Genomic DNA, 19,665 nt, shown 5'->3' on the forward strand with positions numbered 1-19,665 from the left:
GAAAGTGTGGGGGGTGGAAATTAGATTTGGCAGCCTCAGTGGCAGCTCAAGATCACCTCTTTGACTCCATATTATTATGAGAGATTCCTTTAGAAAATCCAACAGCTACGTTATTAAAAAGGAGCTTCTCTTGTAAATGCTGCTTGATAAATGTTGCTTCTTGGAGAGCCAGAGAGGTCAGTCTTGCATTGGTTGCAAGTGGAGCATTATCTGGCTTGTGACTAGTCATTGTAGTATGAATAATCTTGTCTGTTCCAGGATTCCTACCCTGAAGATGCACATGGAGGAAGAAGAGGAAGGGGCCACAAGTGTAGAGCAGCCCCCACCCAAAGTGGCAGACAGGTAAGACAGTCTCTCAGGTTGTGGTCACATCAAGAGTGCCTGTGTTTGATGTATGCTTGTGGGGCGGGAGGGATGTTGGCAGGTAGAGGTACACATGTGCCTGGCTGCACAAACATTGCTCTGCCCCAAGAAAGCAAATACACTTCTGAATATGTTCTGGGCAGTTCCAACAATGAAACATTGATAACCAGAGCCTACAGTAGGGTCACTCTACTGCTGACCTCAGAGGCTTTAAGTTTTCTCTACTTGCCTAAAACATGGAGACCCCTCTCAGAAAGCTCCAAGTGATGTTCTTTGCATTGAACATCCCAATTTCCCACTTGCCCTGCTGTTTAGAAGGACAGACAATGCTGTGCTGTGGCTTGGTCCATTTTTTGGAGCGCTTGCCACTCAGCCAAACGTATTATAAGTAGCAGGCCTCTCCATCCAGTGGAGACTCATGGCTCAGAGTGTTTTGTTTAGCTTCTCCCTTTGGCATCTGCTGGGGAATCAAAACTCCTAAAAGGCTTCAGTTGTTGAAACAGGAGCGGATTCTTGAATTGTTTCCAGCTGTGCTTCTCTCCACAGGCAAACGGCATCTGTTCCAGAATCACAGACAGCACAGAGCACTGCAAGTGAGCAAGAGCCCACAGGTATGTTTTCCATCGACCTCACGTACAAACTGAGCACCAGTTCACAGACGTTCCACTTGGAAAGGCACATATATCTTCAAAATAATTTTTTGTTTTATTATGTTTTTATACCTTGCTGGAAGCCGCCCAGTGTGGCTGGGGAAACCCAACCAGATGGGCAGGGTATCAGTAATAAAATTGCTATTATTACTCCCAGTTGTAAGCTTGCCCTATGATTCTCCTTGTATGACAGCCCTGCTTGAGAGAGCCCTCGGCAGCTCTCTTAGTTCATGAGAGCCTTTCCCTACATTCTTAATGTTCATTATTTGGTGGCTTTGGCTTTGCCAAGGACTCTGGAGGTAAGAAGATCTTGTTTTCCTTCCAGACTCCAGAGCTTCTGAGGATGAAGAGAGCACTTTCAGCTCCCCACTCATGTTCTGGCTGCAGCAAGAGCGGAAGAGAAAGGAGAGCCTCGCTGAGAAGAAGCCCAAGAAAGGACTGATTTTCGAGATCTCAAGCGATGATGGATTTCAGATCTGTGCTGAAAGTATTGAAGGTGGGAAAGGGGGCAGGTGGGGCAGGTGACATCTGCTGCAGCTGCTTTGGGGTTAGATGCATTTTCGCTGTGCTCATCTTACAAAGGTCACTTTTGACTGCTTTGCACCTTTCCAAGTGCTGCAGGGGACAGCCCTGCGTGAAGTTTGCAGGAATGCAGAGCCACCTGGCAGCAATTGTGAATTTTATGGTTTAAAAAGGAGTGAAAGGGAAGCTTTTCTGGAACACTCCTCCCTCCCACTGAATCATTTCTTGTTTATCTTCATCTCAGAGGCCTGGCAATCCCTGACTGACAAGGTTCAGGAGGCTCGTTCCAATGCCCGCTTGAAGCAGCTATCCTTCGCAGGTAAGAAAGGCGGCAGCAGGGTTGGGAATTCCAAACCCCTTGCATGGATAGGAAGACAATAAGAAAGTGCCTTGAATGTCACTGCTGTCCTGTAGGCCAAGACCTAGGCAGGGACTTTGCCACCTGGGCCTGCTTCCTTGCGCTCTATAAACACTAGAAAGAGTCTCACAGGATGCCCTGTTTTCTTAGGATACAGTACTTTGGTTGCACAAACAGCTTAAGGACAAAGAATGAGGTTTGTGCTTCTTTTGGAACACCCTCTGCATCATTTAAGCCTGTGCCTAGCCATGGAGATTTGGGCCCATTTGAGCTGGTCCACCAGTTTCTTGAGCTGCTTCTTGCCTAAAGGCTGGGCCATGTTGCCGCCATCACCACCAGTCTTCTTCTTACAAGGAGGACTGAAGGGAGCCACTGGGCATAGCCTGGGCTGGACAGCCTCTTCTACCAGCAAGCTGCCTTCCCTGCCTACTCTCTCCTTATTCCAGGTGTGAGCGGATTGAGGATGCTGGGAATTCTGCACGATGCTGTTGTGTTCCTGATAGAACAGCTGTCTGGAGCAAAGCACTGCCACAACTACAAGTTCCGGTTCCATAAGCCAGAGGAGGCCAAGGAGCCCCCAGTGAACCCCCATGGCTCTGCCAGAGCTGAAGTGCACCTCAGGTCAGTGGCAGACTCTGCGCTCATAAAACCAAAGCACCTGCTTCAGAGATCCTTCAGTGGTTTGGGGGTGAGGCTTTCTGTGGAGAGACAGTGAAAATAAATTCTTCAAATATCAGTTTGGGAGGGAGGCACATGAATAGCCTGTCATCATTGAACAGACTTGGGCCCAGGTGCTCCCTAGTTGGCATATAGGAGGAATCCAGGAAGGAGAGGGTTAACTCCCCCAACTGTCAAAGACAAGGAGGGTCACATGATGGAAGACCAGAGTATCTCCACCCCCAGGGAGGAAAAGGTTGCTAGAATCCCACAGAAGGCTCTACAAAGGGGCTGCTGTGGTTTTAGCTCAGACCAGACACTTTGAAGTTTCTCCACACAGTATGGGGAGCCAGTGTAGAGCCTAGTGGGCTTCTGGCAGCCAGTCTGGGAATGTCGCATTGTCCTGGAGGAGAGAGGAGCATTGTGTGGCTTGTAAGGCAGCCCGTTAACCCTGAGAGCCAGTCTCACGCCTCTTGGATCTTCATTGCAGGAAGTCTGCCTTCGACATGTTCAATTTCCTGGCTTCTAAGCACCGCCAGCCACCAGAGTACAACCCCAACGATGAGGAGGAAGAGGAGGTGCAGCTGAAGTCTGCCCGGTACATAGCGGGTGCGGAGGCGAGTTGGTGGGGAGGGCTAGAAGGCTGCTCCTTTTTGATCTCGTCAGCAGTGGTGGGAAGCTAAAGAATGGGGAAGGGGTGCAGATTTTGCCTCCTGCAGCTGCCCCATAAGCCAAACTCTCAGCAGTTGGCACTGCAAAGTGGCTTGTGGAGCAAGGTGGGGCTTGGCAGCTCCAAGGCCCCATTGGTTGAACTCTTTCAAGCAGCCTCTTTCTTCCTCTCTTCAGGAGGGCAACCAGCATGGACCTTCCCATGCCCATGCGGTTCCGACACTTGAAGAAAACCTCCAAGGAGGCAGTTGGTGTCTACAGGTAGGTGGGTGGGAGTTGGTAGGCACTGGCGGAGGTAGAGTGGGGCAGGGGGAGCACATCGCCCCCGGCAGCGCGATACCAGTGGGGTTCCATCACAGCTGCCCCCGCTGGATGCCACGCCCCCGCAGGTGGCGCACCACGCCCCCAGGATGCACGCCACGCCCCCCGCCTGCTCTCCACCGCTGTTGGTAGGTGGAGGCCACCTTATCAGGATAAACGATGGGGAGGGTAGAACAGCCTAAGCCAGCAGGGCTTAGCAGAACAGCAATGAGAAAGTGCCTGGAACGACTCTCCTAGGTCATGTGGACAGATCTGCTCCTAGCTGTGTTGCCTGCCTGCCTGCCTACCTGCCTCCATGTTTGCAACCTCTATGGTTGCAGCACCTAACACCCGTGGCTGCGCTGTGTGTTCCTCCTTGGCAGGTCTCCTATCCATGGCCGGGGCCTGTTCTGCAAAAGAAACATCGATGCAGGAGAGATGGTGATCGAGTATGCCGGCAACGTGATCCGTTCCATCCTAACTGACAAGCGTGAGAAGTACTACGACAGCAAGGTAAGCCTTAGCAACAGCGGAGGCACTGCTGAAACCCAGCTGGTCATGAGTGCTGGCCACAGGGCCCCTGAGGTTCTCCTGAGTGAGGACAAGGGCTGCCCAGGCCTTCACTAAAGCACTGGGAAAAGCAGGCCCTGGGTTCTTTGGTCGGAATGCACAGTGCAGGGGTCACCCTGCCAGCACTTGAGCAGTTCCTCCTTACGTAAGGCAAGTGCCAGCACTTAAGCCTTGGAAGCAAAAGAGGGATGAGAAGTGGTGGCTGCACAGGAAGAGGTTGATTTTCCTGCAGAAGGGAGGGGGTTGCCCCTCCCACTTGCTTCACTAGGCAGGATTATGTAAATTAAGTTGAATTTACCCTTTAGTGGGTTGGCAACCCTTCCTTCTTGCCCAGCTCCCAGTGCAGGTAGGGTGACAGCTTGCCTGTAATCCTTTTTTGGGTTGCTGAAGAGAGAGCTTCTGTTGCTATTGTCTTCAGGAAAACAGAAGCAGAAGATGGCTCAGAGAGCAGCTAGTCCTCCCTCACCGTGGCCCCTCTTCTCCCATCGGGAGAGGACATTTTGTCCTAGGAGCCTCTTGAGGTGACAGGATTGGTACCTGATTTTCCTAGGAGCTGGTAGTCAGGTCCTTCTCAGGTGCAGGCAGGGGCTGCTGCAAGACGTGGCAATTGGTGGGGCAGAGAGGGTGGAAGGGTTGTGGGGCTCTTGCCATGCATTCCCCCCTCCACACCATAGAAGGTATGGCTCCCCATCCCAGATGTTGCCAGTGTGTCTAGCAAATCCTCATGCAGGGATCTGGAGCTGGCTCTGCTCCCGCCTTCCCTATTCAGGAACCTGGTTTGGGGCTTCTTGAGCCTTACTGGGCTCAGATTTGGAGAAAAGCTCAGCCTTTCTGTGTTTGGACAGGAAAGCCATCAGGTTGCCAGCCTTAGCAGCACTCTTACAACATAGGCTGAAATGTAAAACCTGATTGGAATGAGGCCTCCAGTTGTACTATTATGATACGTGAAGATTTCTTAGGCTTGCAGCACAAAAAAGAAAGAGAATTTTAGAGTTGGGAGGGTCCTCTAGTCCAAACCTCTGCAATGCAGAAATCTCAGCTAAGGCCTCCATGACATATGGCCATCCAGCCTCTGATTAAAAAATCTCGAGTGGCTTACTTTCTTTTTAAAACAAAAGTATGTCATCAATAAAGAATACATTACAATAAAGACCTGTAACAATTCACAGAAACTTCAGAGACTCAAATAAATACAGACACTCATCAGTCAGTCTCCCTGGCACATCCTTTGGCAACCTTTTAAAAGGCGTGTTGAAAAGGCATAGGTTGGCTTTTATGTTGCAGCTGGTCATGTCTGAAGGGTTAGCTGTGGTGGTGCCCTGTGACCTGAAACTAGCCCATTCTCTCTCCCTGCCCCCTCCTCTCCTGGCCCAGGGCATCGGCTGCTACATGTTCCGCATTGATGACTCCGAGGTGGTGGACGCCACCATGCACGGGAACGCAGCCCGCTTCATCAACCACTCCTGTGAGCCCAACTGCTACTCCCGAGTCATCAACATTGATGGGCAGAAGCACATAGTCATATTTGCCATGCGCAAGATCTACCGCGGCGAGGAGCTGACCTACGACTACAAGTTCCCTATCGAAGACGCCAGCAACAAGCTGCCCTGCAATTGCGGTGCCAAGAAATGCCGCCGGTTCCTCAACTGAACGCTGACCTGACCTGGCTGTCGTAGGGGTTGGGCTCCGCCAGTCTCAGGCGTGTGGAAGGTGGGGTGGGTGGGGTGGCCCTCCCACGGCAAGTGGGTCAAGCCAGGCAGCAGGTGGCCGAGGCCTGGTATTGTTTGCTGCCTCCTTGGCTTTGTGAAAGGTCCTGCCCAGATGATGGACTTCGTTGTCCCATCTTGCAAGGAAAACTGCTGGAGTGTTGGGCTGCTGCAGCAGCCAAGGACTGCCTTGAGAGGTGGGGCTTCCCTTCCCGCACACTTTGGTGGGCCCTTGCCTCCTCAGACTTGGAGACATGGCCTGCAGGTCTCCGTGAGCTGCCCTTGTGTCTTGCCTCTGGTTGCTGTTCCCTGAAATTCCCATGACTTGTTGAGGAATAGCTCATCAGTATTTGAGCAGGCAAGCAATGAGGACTGAGGGCTTCCATGCGCTTTGGGTGAGGTTAGGTTAGAAGTTCAGCCGAGGAGGACTCCCTGCCCTAGGAAGCAGGCTGTCCTGCCAGGCATTCAGTCCCTAGAGCCCTCTCCCTGCCCTGCATCTGCCCTCCAGTTGGGACTCCAGAGGAAACTGAGCCCCATAGGCAGTGGGCCTGGCGCCTCTCTGAGCACCAGCCTACAGCAGCTGATAGCATTTCCTTCCCTACCAGCTGCTCTCTGACATAGGAAAAGGCAGGGAGTGCCAACACTCCCAGTGAGCTAGAGGCTGTGGGTTCCCTGGTCCAAGATTGGGGGACCCAAAAGGTGATGGATCTCCCTAGTGGGATCATGTGCCCGTTTAAAAGCAAACACAAGCAGCACAACTTCCTTTCAGCCTCCTTCAGTTGCACCCTCTTGAATTATTATGTCATTGGATTTTACTTGGTTCTTCTGTTTACAGTTTAGTATTTAAGGTTTTGTAAATGTAAATATATTTTGTATATTTTTCTATGAGAAGCACTTCATAGCGAAGAGCACTTATGAAACTATTTTTTCAATTGTGGTTGTCATCCTAATTTAAAAGAATCAGTTTTTAATGACCTTATTATTTTAATAGGATGGGCTTTAGGAGGTTGCTGGCCAGGCCTGCAGTCTGAACCTTCCTCTAGAGAGCAGTGGGGGCAGCGGGGAGAACCTTTCCAGTTTTCTGGAAGCTTTGGCTGGACCTCGAATTACACATTGTGGGAGAGAAGATACACACACATCTGCAAGAGGTGTTTTGAACCCAGCATTGATGCTGGGTTTTAACATGGGGGTGGGAGTACAGCACAGAGGGGACCCCCTGACCTTCCTCTCTCTTGGGAAGAAGCCAAAATCCCACCACGCCACACCTCAGTAACCCAACATTTCTGGTCTGCTCCATCTCATGCCACCAGATTAAACTTCCTTGGCTCTGAAACTGCAAGCAAACCTTCCTATGGTTGCCTAGTAAAGCCGCAGCAGCAGCCAGGCTTCTTTTGGGCCAACAAGCACATTCCCTATGAAGATCTTGCCTCTCCTGCAGCCCAGCTTCCAGTTGCCTGGGGAGGACAGGCCAGCACTTACTAAGCCTTCCGCTACAGCTGGAGTGGTACAGGGCATGTGTCCATTTCTCCTATTGGGGGGGCGCAAAACCCAAGTTTGGGTTGCCTGTGGTGAATGTGGCAGAGTTTTGGGGGAATTGAGTAGCCCTCCAGCTTTCCTGTTCCAGGCTGCCACATCCTGTGGGCCAAAGAGGAACATAATTTGCATGTCCCCTGCTGCTACCAAAGCCCTGGGCCAGTATCTGCCAGGTCAGAAGAGAGTTCCGTCCCTTGCTTCTTCCTCTCTTCCACAAGGAAGTTCCAAGCAAGGAACAGGAGGAGGAGGAGCACAAGCATGTGGCTCAGGGCAGAGCTGGACTGGGGTCCAAGCTCACTGACATTTGCTGCTGCTGTTGCTGCTGCTAAACCCTGTTCTGACTGAGCTCAGCAGCAGGCAGCCACTATGGCCAGTAACCCAAGGGAAGAAGGCATGCATGCCACTGTGCCTGGGCTCCATGGGGAGGCCGGCAGGAACGGAGAGAAGGAAGGGTTGGGGTCTTGGCCAGTTGTGTTGGCTCTGATCCGTGGAGCAAAGGGAGGAGCTCCACGCAGCTTCCTGGCAATATGAATGTATAATTTCTAAGGACTGACAGAGATCATGATACCTGAGAATACTAAGAGTCAAACCTTTAAGGTGTTTATTTTTTTAAAGGAAAAGCGGGTCACTGCAAAGGGCTGGGGTATAATAATCTTCTCTTCATTGTCCTCCCTTGCGAAGCAATACCGGGTTCTTGTTCTTTGTGCAGAATCATGTCGTTCTCACCCAGATTGCTGCTCCATCCTCCTCCCCTCCACCATCTCCTCCTCCCACACACCTGCAAGTTTTTATAACTATAAATATGGTATATATAGGAACAAATATCGTACTGCACCATGTCTTGAAGCCTGGCTTTGAATTCTCTTTAACACTATAGATAAGAGTTGTGTTCCAGTTGCTCAAAAGGCAGGAAAACCAGCAAGCCAGAGGCTTCGGGGCCAGTTGACGTCTCCCTCCTCCAAGGAGGACTGGGTAAGGGACCGGGGGTGGAGGGGTGGATGCTCTGGCTCAGTCTGCCTGCATGCAAACCCCCAGGAAGCTGTTGGGGGCTTGGCTATGAATTCTCCTGACCTTCAGTGTTAACAGTCAGTTCTTGTACAACTTGTTTCTTGCCGCCTTCGCTGCCTCCTCCTGGGTTCTGATTGTTGAGGTACCAAAACGGCGTCATCTGCTTTCCTGGTACCTTAACAAGGTCCTGCAGCTTTGCCTCTCAGCCGAGAACTGTGCTCGTGATGTTCCTTTGATTCAACGTAGCCGTCTTTTAATAGCTCAAGGTAGTGAATAATTGTCTCAAACCGTGCAAAAGCTACGCAAACAGGGTTTTGTTCCAGAGAAAAAGCAACTTATCATGTAAAACCAATCTCTCTCTCTCTTCGTTTTATTTCTCGTGTTCTTCCAGATTGTTTGGGTTTTTGTTTGTTTGTTTGTTTTCTTTAAAAAGAGGAAACGCGTCTCTCGTGCTGCATCAGTGTTAATTCCCTGTCATCGTCACAGGGATGAAGGAAGTACTTTCAGTAGTTCAAGAAATGACTGAAAAGTTCCATGAAAGACTGAATGTAAAAACAAGTGTATATAGTTGTACAAAAAAAGGAGTTTTTAAACATGTTTATTTTCTATGCACTTTTTTATTTAAGTGATAGTTTAATTAATAAACATGTCAAGTTTATTGCTTCAGAGGATGGTGTTTTCATTTATTGATCAAGGCTGTGGAGGTTTTCAGCAGGGGAGGGGGGCAAGTTTGTATATAGCTCTCAAGAAACAATAAAAAAGGAACCCACTTCTAGGCTGCACCATACAAACACAAGGTAAGATCATTTACTTCACCTCTTGGGCTTCTTTCCTTGTTGCAATACAGTCGTACCTCATAAGTTGAGCGCCTTTCGAGATGAACGTTTTGGCTCCTGAACACCGTAAGCCTGGAAATAATTGTTCCTGTTTGTGAACGTTATTGGAACCCAAACATCCATCGTGGCTTCTGATTGGCTGCAGGAGCTTCCTGCAGCCAATCAGAAGCTGTGCCTTGGTTCCCAAACGTTTTGGAAGTCAGACAACTGTATATCTGATATTCTGTAAGGTGAACGTGCTGCAACAGTCTTACACGCTTCCTTGTCCAGAAGGTAAAGGGACCCCTGACTGTTAGGTCCAGTCGTGGCCGACTCTGGGGTTGCGGCGCTCATCTCGCTCTATGGGCCAAGGGAGCCGGTGTACAGCTTCTGGGTCATGTGGCCAGCATGACTAAGCCGCTTCTGGCAAACCAGAGCAGTGCACGGAAAGGCTGTTTACCTTCCCGCCGGAGCGGTACCTATTTATCTACTTGCACTTTGACATGCTTTCGAACTGCTAGGTTGGCAGGAGCAGGGACCGAGCAACAGGAGCTCACCCCGTCGCGGGGATTCGAACCGCCAGCCTTCTGATCGGCAAGTCCTAGGCTCTGTGGTTTAACCCACAGTGCCACCCGCATCCCTTGTGGGGAAACAATCCTGCTGAATCCAAATAAAGGCCCATATAGTCCAGCATCCCAGGGGCTGAGCAAATGCCCCAAAGGGAAGCCCGCAGTGAAGACCCAAGTGTAAAGGGTATCACTGCCATTTGTACACAGAAACTGATGTGCAGAGGCAGGCTGCTAACCGATACTGGAAGTAGTACACAGCCATCATTGACTAGGAGTTTAAAAGCTTCTTTGCCACCCTTTTCATTTTAGGTGCCAGCAAACTGGTTCAGGTGGAGCCCATCCCTTTTGCATTGGTCCAGCTTGTCCCCAAAAGTCCCATAAAGGTAAAGGTACCCTGACCGTTGGGTCCAGTCACGGACAACTGGGGTTGCTCACTCATCTCACTCTATAGGCTGAGAGAGCCCGTTTGTCCACAGACAGCTTCTGGGTCATGTGGCCAGCATGACAGCTGCTGCTGGCGAACCAGAGCAGCGCACGAAAACGCTGTTTACCTTCCCGCCAGTGCAGTACCTATTTATCTACTTGCACTTGACGTGCCTTTGAACTGCTAGGTGGACAGGAGCTGGGACTGAACAACGGGAGCTCACCCCGTCGCGGGGATTCGAACTGACGACCTTCTGATCGGCAAGCCCAAGGCTCTGTGGTTTAGACCACAGCGCCACCCACGTCCCTTGGCATCTTGCAAATCCAAGCCCTGCCTCCTGGCACCACTGTCTCATCCATGCCTTGAGACTGCTCACTCTGTCTTTTACCTGGCCTTGTGCATGGCAAGAGGAGCATTCAAGAAATGCATCCCAAGCTCAAAAGTCCCCGCAATAGTAGTGCAGCTGGCATAATGTCACTGCACAAGAGAAACAATAATTGTGGCTGGCACAGGTGTGGTTTATATCCTGCCAAACACTGATTGCCTGCATGGTTCCACCACATCTGGAGGGCATTCTCATGCCACCATGAGGGTAGCCGGTGAGTGGGGCAGGGGCCTGATTTTCCCAGATTAGCTTGAGCCCATTGTTTCCCACAGGACATGTCCCTGTGCACTGCCCCTTTGGCAGGCATAGCGCCCAAGCATAGTTGCAGTCTTGAGCAGGGGTTACATATACAGTGGTACCTCGGGTTAAGTACTTAATTCGTTCCAGAGGTCCGTTCTTAACCTGAAACTGTTCTTAACCTGAAGCACCACTTTAGCTAATGGGGCCTCCCGCTGCCACCACGCCGCCGGAGCACGATTTCTGTTCTCATCCTGAAGCAAAGTTCTTAACCCAAGGTACTATTTCTGGGTTAGCAGAGTCTGTAACCTGAAGCGTCTGTAACCTGAAGCTTATGTAACCCAAGGTACCACTGTATATGGCAGCCAGCTGGCTTCTAATATGCCCCTTTTTTGACAGGCAGATCAGTGGCAGGCCTGACTTGCATCCACCAAGCTGCCCATTAGTGGACAGATGAACTTCTGGCGGCAGCAGCAGCAGATTCCCAGCAGCGTGGGCTCCTCTCTGCTGTGGAGGGCAGTAGCACTGCATCCTAGCCCCTTCCAGTCTAGCAGATTTGTGGTTTGAACTGCTCCGTAACACAGCATAGTAAAACGTGGAACTCAAAACAGTAGCAAATGTAATCCGGATTAGCTACAGAAATCCCCCAAAGCCTGTTAGGAAAATTTGGTCTTTACTGCAGCAGGGAAAGCGGCTGGGTCGACCTTTCTCCAGCCCTGCTGCTAGACCAGTGATGCTAGGAACTCTGGGACAGAGCATCTGGGCTGGCTGGAGGTATGTGTGCGCCCCCTCCCCTTTTTGTTATTCCTGCACTGTGTTAGTTCCCGCCCTTCTTGCTCCTCCCCCAGCCCTGGGAGTGTGCTTGGGGGTCAAAAAACTCCCTGTTTCAGCTCCAGCAACAGCACCCACTTAGACCTAGACGCAGCAGCAGCAGCAGCAGGGCATTGCCCCATCTCCTCCCCCAATGCTATTGGCTGCTTGGTAAGCCAGCCCCTCTCTCTCTCACCCCCACTTGCTCTCCCAGGTCACTCAAGATCTCATCCACAGGAGCCGACATGGCGACAGCACACGACAGGGCAGTTTTGCAAAGCATATTCCAGCCCGACGCCCCTTTTGGTGACCTCTCTGATGAGCTGGAGGAGCAGGAGACCCTCAACGGAGAAGGTGAGTTTGGCTTCTGCATGAGATGGGGCAGGGGAGAGGGCCTTTCCTGGAGGCATCATCTGTCTCTACCTTGAGCTCCCGGAGGTTCAAGGATGGTGGGGGGCTGCAAAGGGGAAAGCCCCACCTACCCATCTCTGTGTAATTGGAGCAGCAGGAAATCCCTCTGTTTTTCATTAAGGAGGCCTTTACAAGGCTCTCATATCATGGCCCTGGAAGAGAGGGCCTCTCCCTCACCATCAGCAGCATAGGAGCCAACTCCTAGGGGCCGAGGTCCCTTCGACACCCCCCAATAAAATATTGAAGGGGTCTTGGGGCCCCAAAAGTTGATGGGTATTGCCATTCAAATTGTGTGTGTGACCATGTCTTGCGATCAATTATGGTGGGTTGGGGTTTATACCTGCCCCCTAAATATTTTATCCAAGTTGGCACCCCTGGTCTGCAGTGGGGGGAAGCTGCTTTCAGAAACTTGCCAGCCTTTTTCTGCAGGCTTCACGTCCATGGTGGTGCAGCATGACCTCTGATCGTCACCTGACCACAATTCATTGCACTTTGCCCTGGAGAAGGTGGGTGGGCTTTCCCCCCAGAGGCTTTCTGTCCCCTTGTCCCTGAGAAATTGTAGTCATCCGTGTAATTAGCACCGGATTGGAGGCCAGTGGAAGTTCCAGTGGCTGTAGAATGGGGGGGGGTGCATACCTATATAGCCTAGCTGTCTTCTGTCCCCCCGCCCTTGACCCAGAGCTATTAACAAAACTGTGCTTCTCCTCATAATGAGACAGAAGCAACCTTTGACCCGGAGCTCCTGGAACAAGCCACTCAGCTAGAGATCCAGGGCATTGAAGCTGCCGAAGCTGGAGACCTGCAGAAGGCCCTGGAGAGATTTGACCTGGCCATTCAGCTGCTTCCTGAGCGAGCCGCAGCCTACAACAACCGGGCCCAGGCCTTCCGCCTCAAGGGCAACACAGCAAGTAAGTGAGCAAGGCAGTGCTGTTCTGCATTGACACAGAGGATAGGGGCCCTCTGCCTGGGACAGGCACCATGTCTGCTGTGTAGCCTGAGCCTAGCAAAAGGAGGGCTGAGCAAACCCCCTGGACAGGGAACACCACATCCCTTGTCCTCTTCAAGGGCTTTTCAGAGACCTTCCCATCACCTGTTCTCTGGGCTCAATATTGGTGCATCTGCTTGCATGGGAACCCACCTACTAGGGCATCTCCCCATGCCACAGCCAGCCCTACAAGGTCCCCGAGAATCAAAGCTCTGAGCTAAGAACCTGCTACCTAAAGTGGAACCCAAACCACTGAAAACAATCCCCAATCTTAATAAAACAACTGCTTTCCATTCCAACTCTGTCCATGCTGAAGATGGTGCCACTGTGTGGGCACAGCTGCTGCTGCTTCCCCTTCTGCAATATCTCTGCTATGATTCACAAGGCAGGTTCCATGGCGTTCCCCTCCATCATTTGCATGTATTTCTTCTCTACCTGTCAGGTGCCCTGGAGGACCTGGGTATGGCACTGCAGCTTAGCAGGGGTGTTGGCCGTGTAGCCTGCCAGGCGTTTGTGCAGCGAGGGCTGATCCAGCGCTTGCAAGGCCACGAGCAAGAGGCCCATAGGGACTTTGAGCAAGCGGCCAGACTGGGCAGTGCCTTTGCCCGTCGTCAGCTGGTCCTGATGAATCCGTACGCAGCCCTCTGCAATCAGATGCTCTCCGAAATGATAAAGAAACTGAGGGGCCCAAGCAAAGAGCCCCAGACGGAGGCTTCCTCCGGGGAGAAAGTGTGTCGCTAAGGACAAACAAGGGCTCAGCCTGCAATTCCTCTCCCAAAGACAAGCTGGGGGTGCTACTCCCCACCTTTCAAGCTCCAAAGATAATATAAAAACAATGTTCCATCGGGTTATGGTCCGGAATAAACTATGCAAATTAAGCACCCTGAAAAACCTTTGTAATAAGCTTTGTTTCTTTCTTAATAAAGATCTCTGTGACAAAATTGTAATTTTATGTTGTATTAATTGTTCAGATTGAGAAACAATACGTAGCTCATTCCTAAGATGAGCTTTCCTACCTGAGGACTGGAAAGCGGTCAATGTAGCACCAACTTTTAAAAAAAGATTCAAAAGGGATCTGGGAAATTACAAGCCTGTTTGTTTATCTGCTCCTGGAAAACTGGTGGAAACCAATACAAGTCACAACATTACTATACAGGGAGTAGGAGGAGTTCTAAAGCAGTGTTGTTCAACAGATCCAGACCCAAGACCCACCTCTGAGTCCCAAGCTGCAACATGGGACCCACTTTCACTTTTAATTTATACTTAATATTGCTAATAGTGCATGCTGTTAATTCTAAAACGGCAATTAACAGAGCAATATACATAGTGTTGCCTTAGCATTACTATTAAATGAAAACCAGTGCTGCAATGTGGCAGGAGAAAGGAACAGGCATGTGACTGGCCAGAAATATGTATCGTATTAAAAATTGGCTCATACCTTTCTCCTGCCATATCAGAGCACTTGTAGAAATTGATAAAATGGGTGTCTCATCCAGAACTTGACCTAGTCCAGACACACATGCAATGCTCCTTTTCGTCTGCTCAGCCTAAGCTGGAATCCAGCCTCTCTGTGACCCACTTGGTGTGGCCTCACAACCCACGAGATCTGTGCAAAGGGATCTCTCCAAACTGAGTGAATGAGCAGTAAAATGGCAAATGCAATTACAATGGATAAAAAAAATAATAATCCAAGTTTCACAGACCTGCTAAGGGGGTCTGAACTAACCAGGAAAGATGTAGGAGTCCTGATGGCAGAAGATGACCTGCCCCAAACACACTCATGTGGCCAAGTTCTGCTTTATACACTCATAAAGCACTCATAAACCCCATCACTTCTCAGAATCACCAGTCTTAAACTCCAGGTGTTTTAAAGGTGGCCTTCCTGATGCCTGTGGGAACTCAAAAGGAGACGGAGTGAAGGCAAGAGCTTTCCCTGGCGGGGTGAGCTCAGGAGTCAAAAAATTGTAGAGTTGGAAGGGACACCCGAGGGTCATCTAGTCCAGCCCCCTGCAATGCAAGAATGTCAGGGATAGACTGCTTTGGAATAAGGAGGAGCCAGACAACTCTGGCAGAGCACCTCTTCGTCATGCAGCGAATCGGGGCCAGTGGAGGGGGAGGCAGTCAGCAGAGGCGCCTTCCCCTCCCCGTTCTCTGGAGAAGCTCGCGGCCGACAGCCCATTTTGCCCTCGAGGGTTTGCTAGGAAGCAAATCTCTCCAGCCCGCCTGCGAAGGGTGGTCATCGGCCAAGAAGAAGGTGAGGCTCCCGCCGCCGCTGCCTCCCACACACACGGCGGAGCGAAGGATCCAGACCGGGATTGCCAAGGAGCCCACGTGAAGGAGGAGGCGGAGCGGCGGGCGGCTCTTGCCGGCCAATCATTGCAGCCGCAGCCTCGACGGGACCGGGCTGCGCGGTGCAGGCTCCGCAGTGTGGGGAGCCAGAACACAGCGGGCCCCGCGTCTTGCCAGCTTGGAGCGCATCAAGGTCGTCTCCTCGGAGCGCCTGCCTGCCTGCTGCCCGGCCGGCGGCCAAGGAGGCGTATGGCGCCCGGCAACCCCCTGTCCGCCCTGCTGCTGCTGCTGCTGCTCCCCCCGCCAGGTGAGAAGGGCGCGCGCTTCACCCAGGGGTCCCGGGCTATGACTGCTCGCCCCCTCGAGCCGGCTAAGTTGGGCTCTGCTCTGCTCTGCGCAGGCCTGGCCGAGCCCGAGACCACCATCGACGGGCGGGCGCTGTCGTTCAGCAGCCTGCAGGAGGCGGAGAGACGGGCCTTCACCTGCCTTTCCGCGGCGCCCAGCCTGGCCTGGTACCTCAACGGCGAGCGGCAGGAGACCAGCGGTTCCGGTAGGTTCCTGGCCACGGGCGACGGCGGCAGTGGCAGTGGCAACGGCGGCGCCTTCGAGGAGAGCAGCAGCAGCACCTTCGTGGTGACAGCGCGACGCCTGGATCGCCAGCTCAACTGCTCCGCCACCGACCCGGCCACGGGCCACGTCTCCAACGCCTCCGTGCTTCTCAACGTGCAGTGTGAGAGGGGTTGCCGGGGCCGGTGGGTGGGTGAGCGACTGATCGATGGCGCCTGGAAATGCCCAGCCACTTCCAAGCTCAGCCCTGCAACCGGGGCTTCCTACCTCCCATGAATCTGGCGAGGTGTCACCTCCGCCTTATCCTTCTGTCCCCCCACCCCGCAGCCCGCCTGCTTCAAGACAGCGCTTTGCGGGCATGCCTAGGGGTACACTGTCTGGTTTTGTGTCTCCCGAAAACAGTTAAACCAGAAATCGTGAAGATGGATGCCCACTATGAAGAGGCGAGGGAGCCGGGCCTCCTCCTGGTGCTCTTTGTGTTGGTCCAAGCCAACCCCCCTGCCAACATCACTTGGGTGGACCAGGATGGGCAGGTGATGGTGAACACCTCCAACTTCCTCATTGTGGACACCAAAACCTACCCCTGGCTCACCAACCACACCGTGCAAGTGCAACTCAGCAGCCGGGCCCAGAACTTCTCCTTCAGCGCCTCCAATGATGTGGGCATCATCAACTCCTCTATTCCGCTGTCCGGTAGGGGTTGGGATGTCACCGTCGGTTGGGGGTCCTGGTTGCATGACGGGCCCAATAAGTAAGTAACAAGTCCTCCCATTTTCTGCTTGGGTCAGCCCCCACGGCAGTGAGTCCTTGGGGCAAGTGCCCTGCATGGCACAGCCTGCCCAATAACTGGTCTGAGAGTCTGGGGGAGAGGCTCTCCCTTCACCCCATACCAGGCGAGGCCTCAGGGTGCAGAGCTGGAAGGTGGCAGACACTCTGAGAGCCCTGACAGGCAATTCTGGTCTCCTCAGGTTTCCTGGATACCCGCATTGAGCTCTCCCTTCTGGTGCTTGTGGTGGGGTGTGTGGCGGCCCTGGCAACTGTCCTAGCCCTTGGTGGTCTCATCAGCTGTGCCATCTACCGGCAGGGCAAGAAGGCGGCAGGTAGGTGAAGGGGAAGCCAAGCAGGATTCTGCCTCCCCCTGCCAGGACTGGCCCTCCCCAATTCTCTTTCTTCACCCTGCAGGACTTGCCCCACCAGCGCCGCTGCCTCTGAGGTAACCTTCCCAGCCACAGGCTCCTCTTCTAGCGGGACTGAGTTTGGGGTAAAAATGCTTTGCTTGCTCCCTGCCTTCCCCTGTAGTTGTCTATATGGACACCACACTGGGACCCTGGCAGTAAGAGAGCGGCCCAGTTTGCTAGGCACTAGCCACAAGGAGACCACAGTCTGGTCCTGGCGTCAAAGGAACCGAGTTGGAAGGGTGCCAGCCAGTCTTCACTGGAACAGCCCAGAGAACCAGGAGCAGGGTGGAGAATCTGAAAGAATGTGGTCTCAGATCTGCCTTGGGGAAAGAGACGAAGCCTAGTCCAATGGGTTCTTCTGCTCTCACCACAGTGACTCCAACAACCTGAGGCCAATGGCAGCACGGCTTCCCCGGGCAAATATGTCCCTCCCTTCCAACCTACAGCTCAATGACCTCACCCCCGAGACCAAAGGTAGGGTGAAAAGGGGCCTGAAGGTCTCACCCTGGGGCTGGGAGGTATTTGAGGGGGTAGGCATTGAAAGGCCCTAGCCCCACACCACTTTCCTCCACAGCCAAGGTCAGGATGGAAGGAGCTGCAGTGGAACAGGAGGAAGAGGCCCGCTCTGAGCCAGAGAACAACTTTGCCCTTGTAGAAAGAGGTAAGAAGTGAGGGCTGGGAGGTGGCTGCTCTCTACAGCTAGGGGTTCAGTTTGCCCTCTTTACTGAACGCCAGTTTTACTTTGTTTTAATGAGGCAAGTTTGGGCTAAGGGAAGCTGCACCAGATATTGGGCAGATGCCCCCCCCCCCCCCCGAGATGCTTTCTTCTGGGGAGGTATCTGAAGAGCTGGGTCAGACAAAAGAACGACCATTTAAAACATTATGTTTTGACTTAACTAGAAAAGAGATCTTTAGCGCACAGTGACTAGAAAATGAAAATGGCAAATTCCCTGAAAGGTTATTAGGAAAGGAATTGAAATCAAAATAGCCAGCATTATAGCATCTCTATATACAAATCCATAAATACATAAAAATAGAGCATCCATTTCTGCTCATCTCATCTCAGAGAAGGTAATTGAGGAGCTGGAAAACGTTCAGAAGATTATTGAGGGCTGGAGTAGCTCTCTTATGACAAAAAGTACAAAGTCAGGGGCTTTTTAGTCAAGAAGATGATGAGGGTTCATAACAGAGGTGTACACAAGTATGCCCTGTTATGACAAAAGTGGTAGGGTTATTCATAACACGTTAGCCAATGAATCTGATTAGCGGGAGCTTCAGGATAGAGGTAAAGGCCATTTTCATACAACACATAATGAATTATCAATTTAAAATGTTTCCGTACCTATGGGTTGTGAAGTCTGCAAGTGGGTCTCAGGCTTTATAAGCAAACACAAAATAACCATTGCTGGTAATCCTTAACCAGTATGAAGAATAGCTCTTACAGCTTTTCTATTTCTTGATGTTTTATAGTCCTGTATTAACACTTCTAACATGAGACTCGAGTCTTTCATTTTTAACACTTGGGAACCACTTTGGTGGCAGAGAAGACTTTTAAGGCCCAAAATTCATGTGATGTAAATCAAGGAGTTGCCATTATCACATCAGCTTAGACTTGCACTTTGGGATCCACTGCTTTAAAAAGATGGCAAGTTTCTGAAGTCTTATCAGTGGCAACTCCTTGGAATAGCTAAATGGAACTTTGGCATTCAGAAGCAGCATATACCTCCATATACCAGGGTTTGGGCCAAACGATGACAGCTGTAGCCTTCTTCTCCAGTTAGACAGGATGACCTTTTTGGCTGGATTATGCTCATAGGGAGGGCCCTGAACCACCGGTTTTGAGTCTTGCAAATGCTATTTGGCTCTCCCCACACTCTGGCTTACAAGACACTGCCTACACCCATTCAGATATACATACTCAGCCCTTTCTTAACAAAAAGGCCAAAGAAGCTGAAATCTGGCCTCTGAAAACAATATATGCTGGGGTTGCATATCTGTCAGTAGCCCAATTCAGTTTCTCTGGCCCTGCAGGTTTTGGCCGATACCCTATGGTTGGATACATCTACAGAGCTTCCAGCATGAGCAGTGACGAGATCTGGCTGTGAGGGCTGTTGCTGCACCCACCAGCAGGCGTGAAGAGCAGCAGCGGAAGTCCTGAGGAGGCGGACTTCCAAGGCAGCTTGAACTGCAGGGATGGGGCCTTGCACCTCTAAAGCAAGATCCCATGTGTGAGGCCCCAGTGCCTGAAAGAAGAATATTGATGACTGTGGTCCAAGGAAGACCTGCAGCTGCAAAGGGCTGCCCCCACCCCACCCCAAGCTGCAGTACATCTCTAGGCCCACCAAGTGACTCGTGTTCCCCTGAAGAACGTCCCTCCCACTATAGCCATCGGTTGGCCCACTCCTCCTTCCTCTTCCCAACCTCAGGGATGGCTCAATCTGCATGTGATGGCTCTTCCTTGGCATGAAGGGGGCCAGCCAGGCCACCAGGAAACTGGCAAGCCCTGGTGCTGCTGCTGCCAACTGAGCTGAAGCATGCTGCTTTGTAGCTTCTGCACTTTACAAATAAATGGCTGTGATCAAAGTGCCGTCCCTGTCCTTCCCCTTCAGAAAGCCAATGGAGGGAACCACAGCCTAAGCCCAGGCAAAAGAGGCAGGGC

General features: G+C 51.8%; 3 protein-coding genes across 5 annotated transcripts in view; all 3 read left to right on the top strand.

Moving 5' to 3' along the window:
• The window catches only part of KMT2A (lysine methyltransferase 2A), a 46,945-nt gene extending 37,943 nt beyond the window's left edge, over positions 1-9,002 (top strand). The window contains exons 28-36 of one of the 2 annotated variants that reach the window (XM_028708595.2): positions 259-342; positions 910-974; positions 1,339-1,509; positions 1,780-1,854; positions 2,340-2,514; positions 3,041-3,148; positions 3,397-3,480; positions 3,903-4,032; positions 5,464-9,002. In XM_028708595.2, coding sequence (XP_028564428.2) covers positions 259-342; positions 910-974; positions 1,339-1,509; positions 1,780-1,854; positions 2,340-2,514; positions 3,041-3,148; positions 3,397-3,480; positions 3,903-4,032; positions 5,464-5,739 — 1,168 coding nt within the window. In that variant the 3' untranslated portion in view covers positions 5,740-9,002. Of the gene's footprint in view, positions 1-258; positions 343-909; positions 975-1,338; positions 1,510-1,779; positions 1,855-2,339; positions 2,515-3,040; positions 3,168-3,396; positions 3,481-3,902; positions 4,033-5,463 lie in introns of both variants that reach the window. The other variant, XM_028708596.2, reaches the window with a different exon arrangement.
• A 2,666-nt stretch (positions 9,003-11,668) lies between these two features.
• TTC36 (tetratricopeptide repeat domain 36) lies at positions 11,669-13,919 on the top strand. Its single transcript, XM_028707548.2, has 3 exons — positions 11,669-11,930; positions 12,707-12,895; positions 13,415-13,919. The coding sequence occupies exons 1-3, from the start codon at positions 11,822-11,824 to the stop codon at positions 13,711-13,713; spliced, it is 597 nt and encodes a 198-aa protein (XP_028563381.2). The 5' UTR covers positions 11,669-11,821; the 3' UTR covers positions 13,714-13,919.
• Positions 13,920-15,143: 1,224 nt separating this feature from the next.
• TMEM25 (transmembrane protein 25) lies at positions 15,144-19,589 on the top strand. Of its 2 annotated transcripts, XM_028707542.2 has the most exons (8): positions 15,144-15,568; positions 15,662-15,991; positions 16,231-16,521; positions 16,797-16,928; positions 17,011-17,041; positions 17,380-17,480; positions 17,581-17,667; positions 19,038-19,589. In XM_028707542.2, the coding sequence occupies exons 1-8, from the start codon at positions 15,511-15,513 to the stop codon at positions 19,109-19,111; spliced, it is 1,104 nt and encodes a 367-aa protein (XP_028563375.2). In that variant the 5' UTR covers positions 15,144-15,510; the 3' UTR covers positions 19,112-19,589. The 2 variants fall into 2 exon arrangements, with proteins under 2 accessions (XP_028563375.2, XP_028563376.2); XM_028707543.2 differs by lacking the exons at positions 16,797-16,928; positions 17,011-17,041 and having other exon boundaries at positions 16,231-16,579.
• Positions 19,590-19,665: the final 76 nt, after the last annotated feature.

This window comes from Podarcis muralis, chromosome 15, assembly GCF_964188315.1.
Source record: "Podarcis muralis chromosome 15, rPodMur119.hap1.1, whole genome shotgun sequence".
Taxonomy (NCBI): domain Eukaryota; kingdom Metazoa; phylum Chordata; class Lepidosauria; order Squamata; family Lacertidae; genus Podarcis; species Podarcis muralis.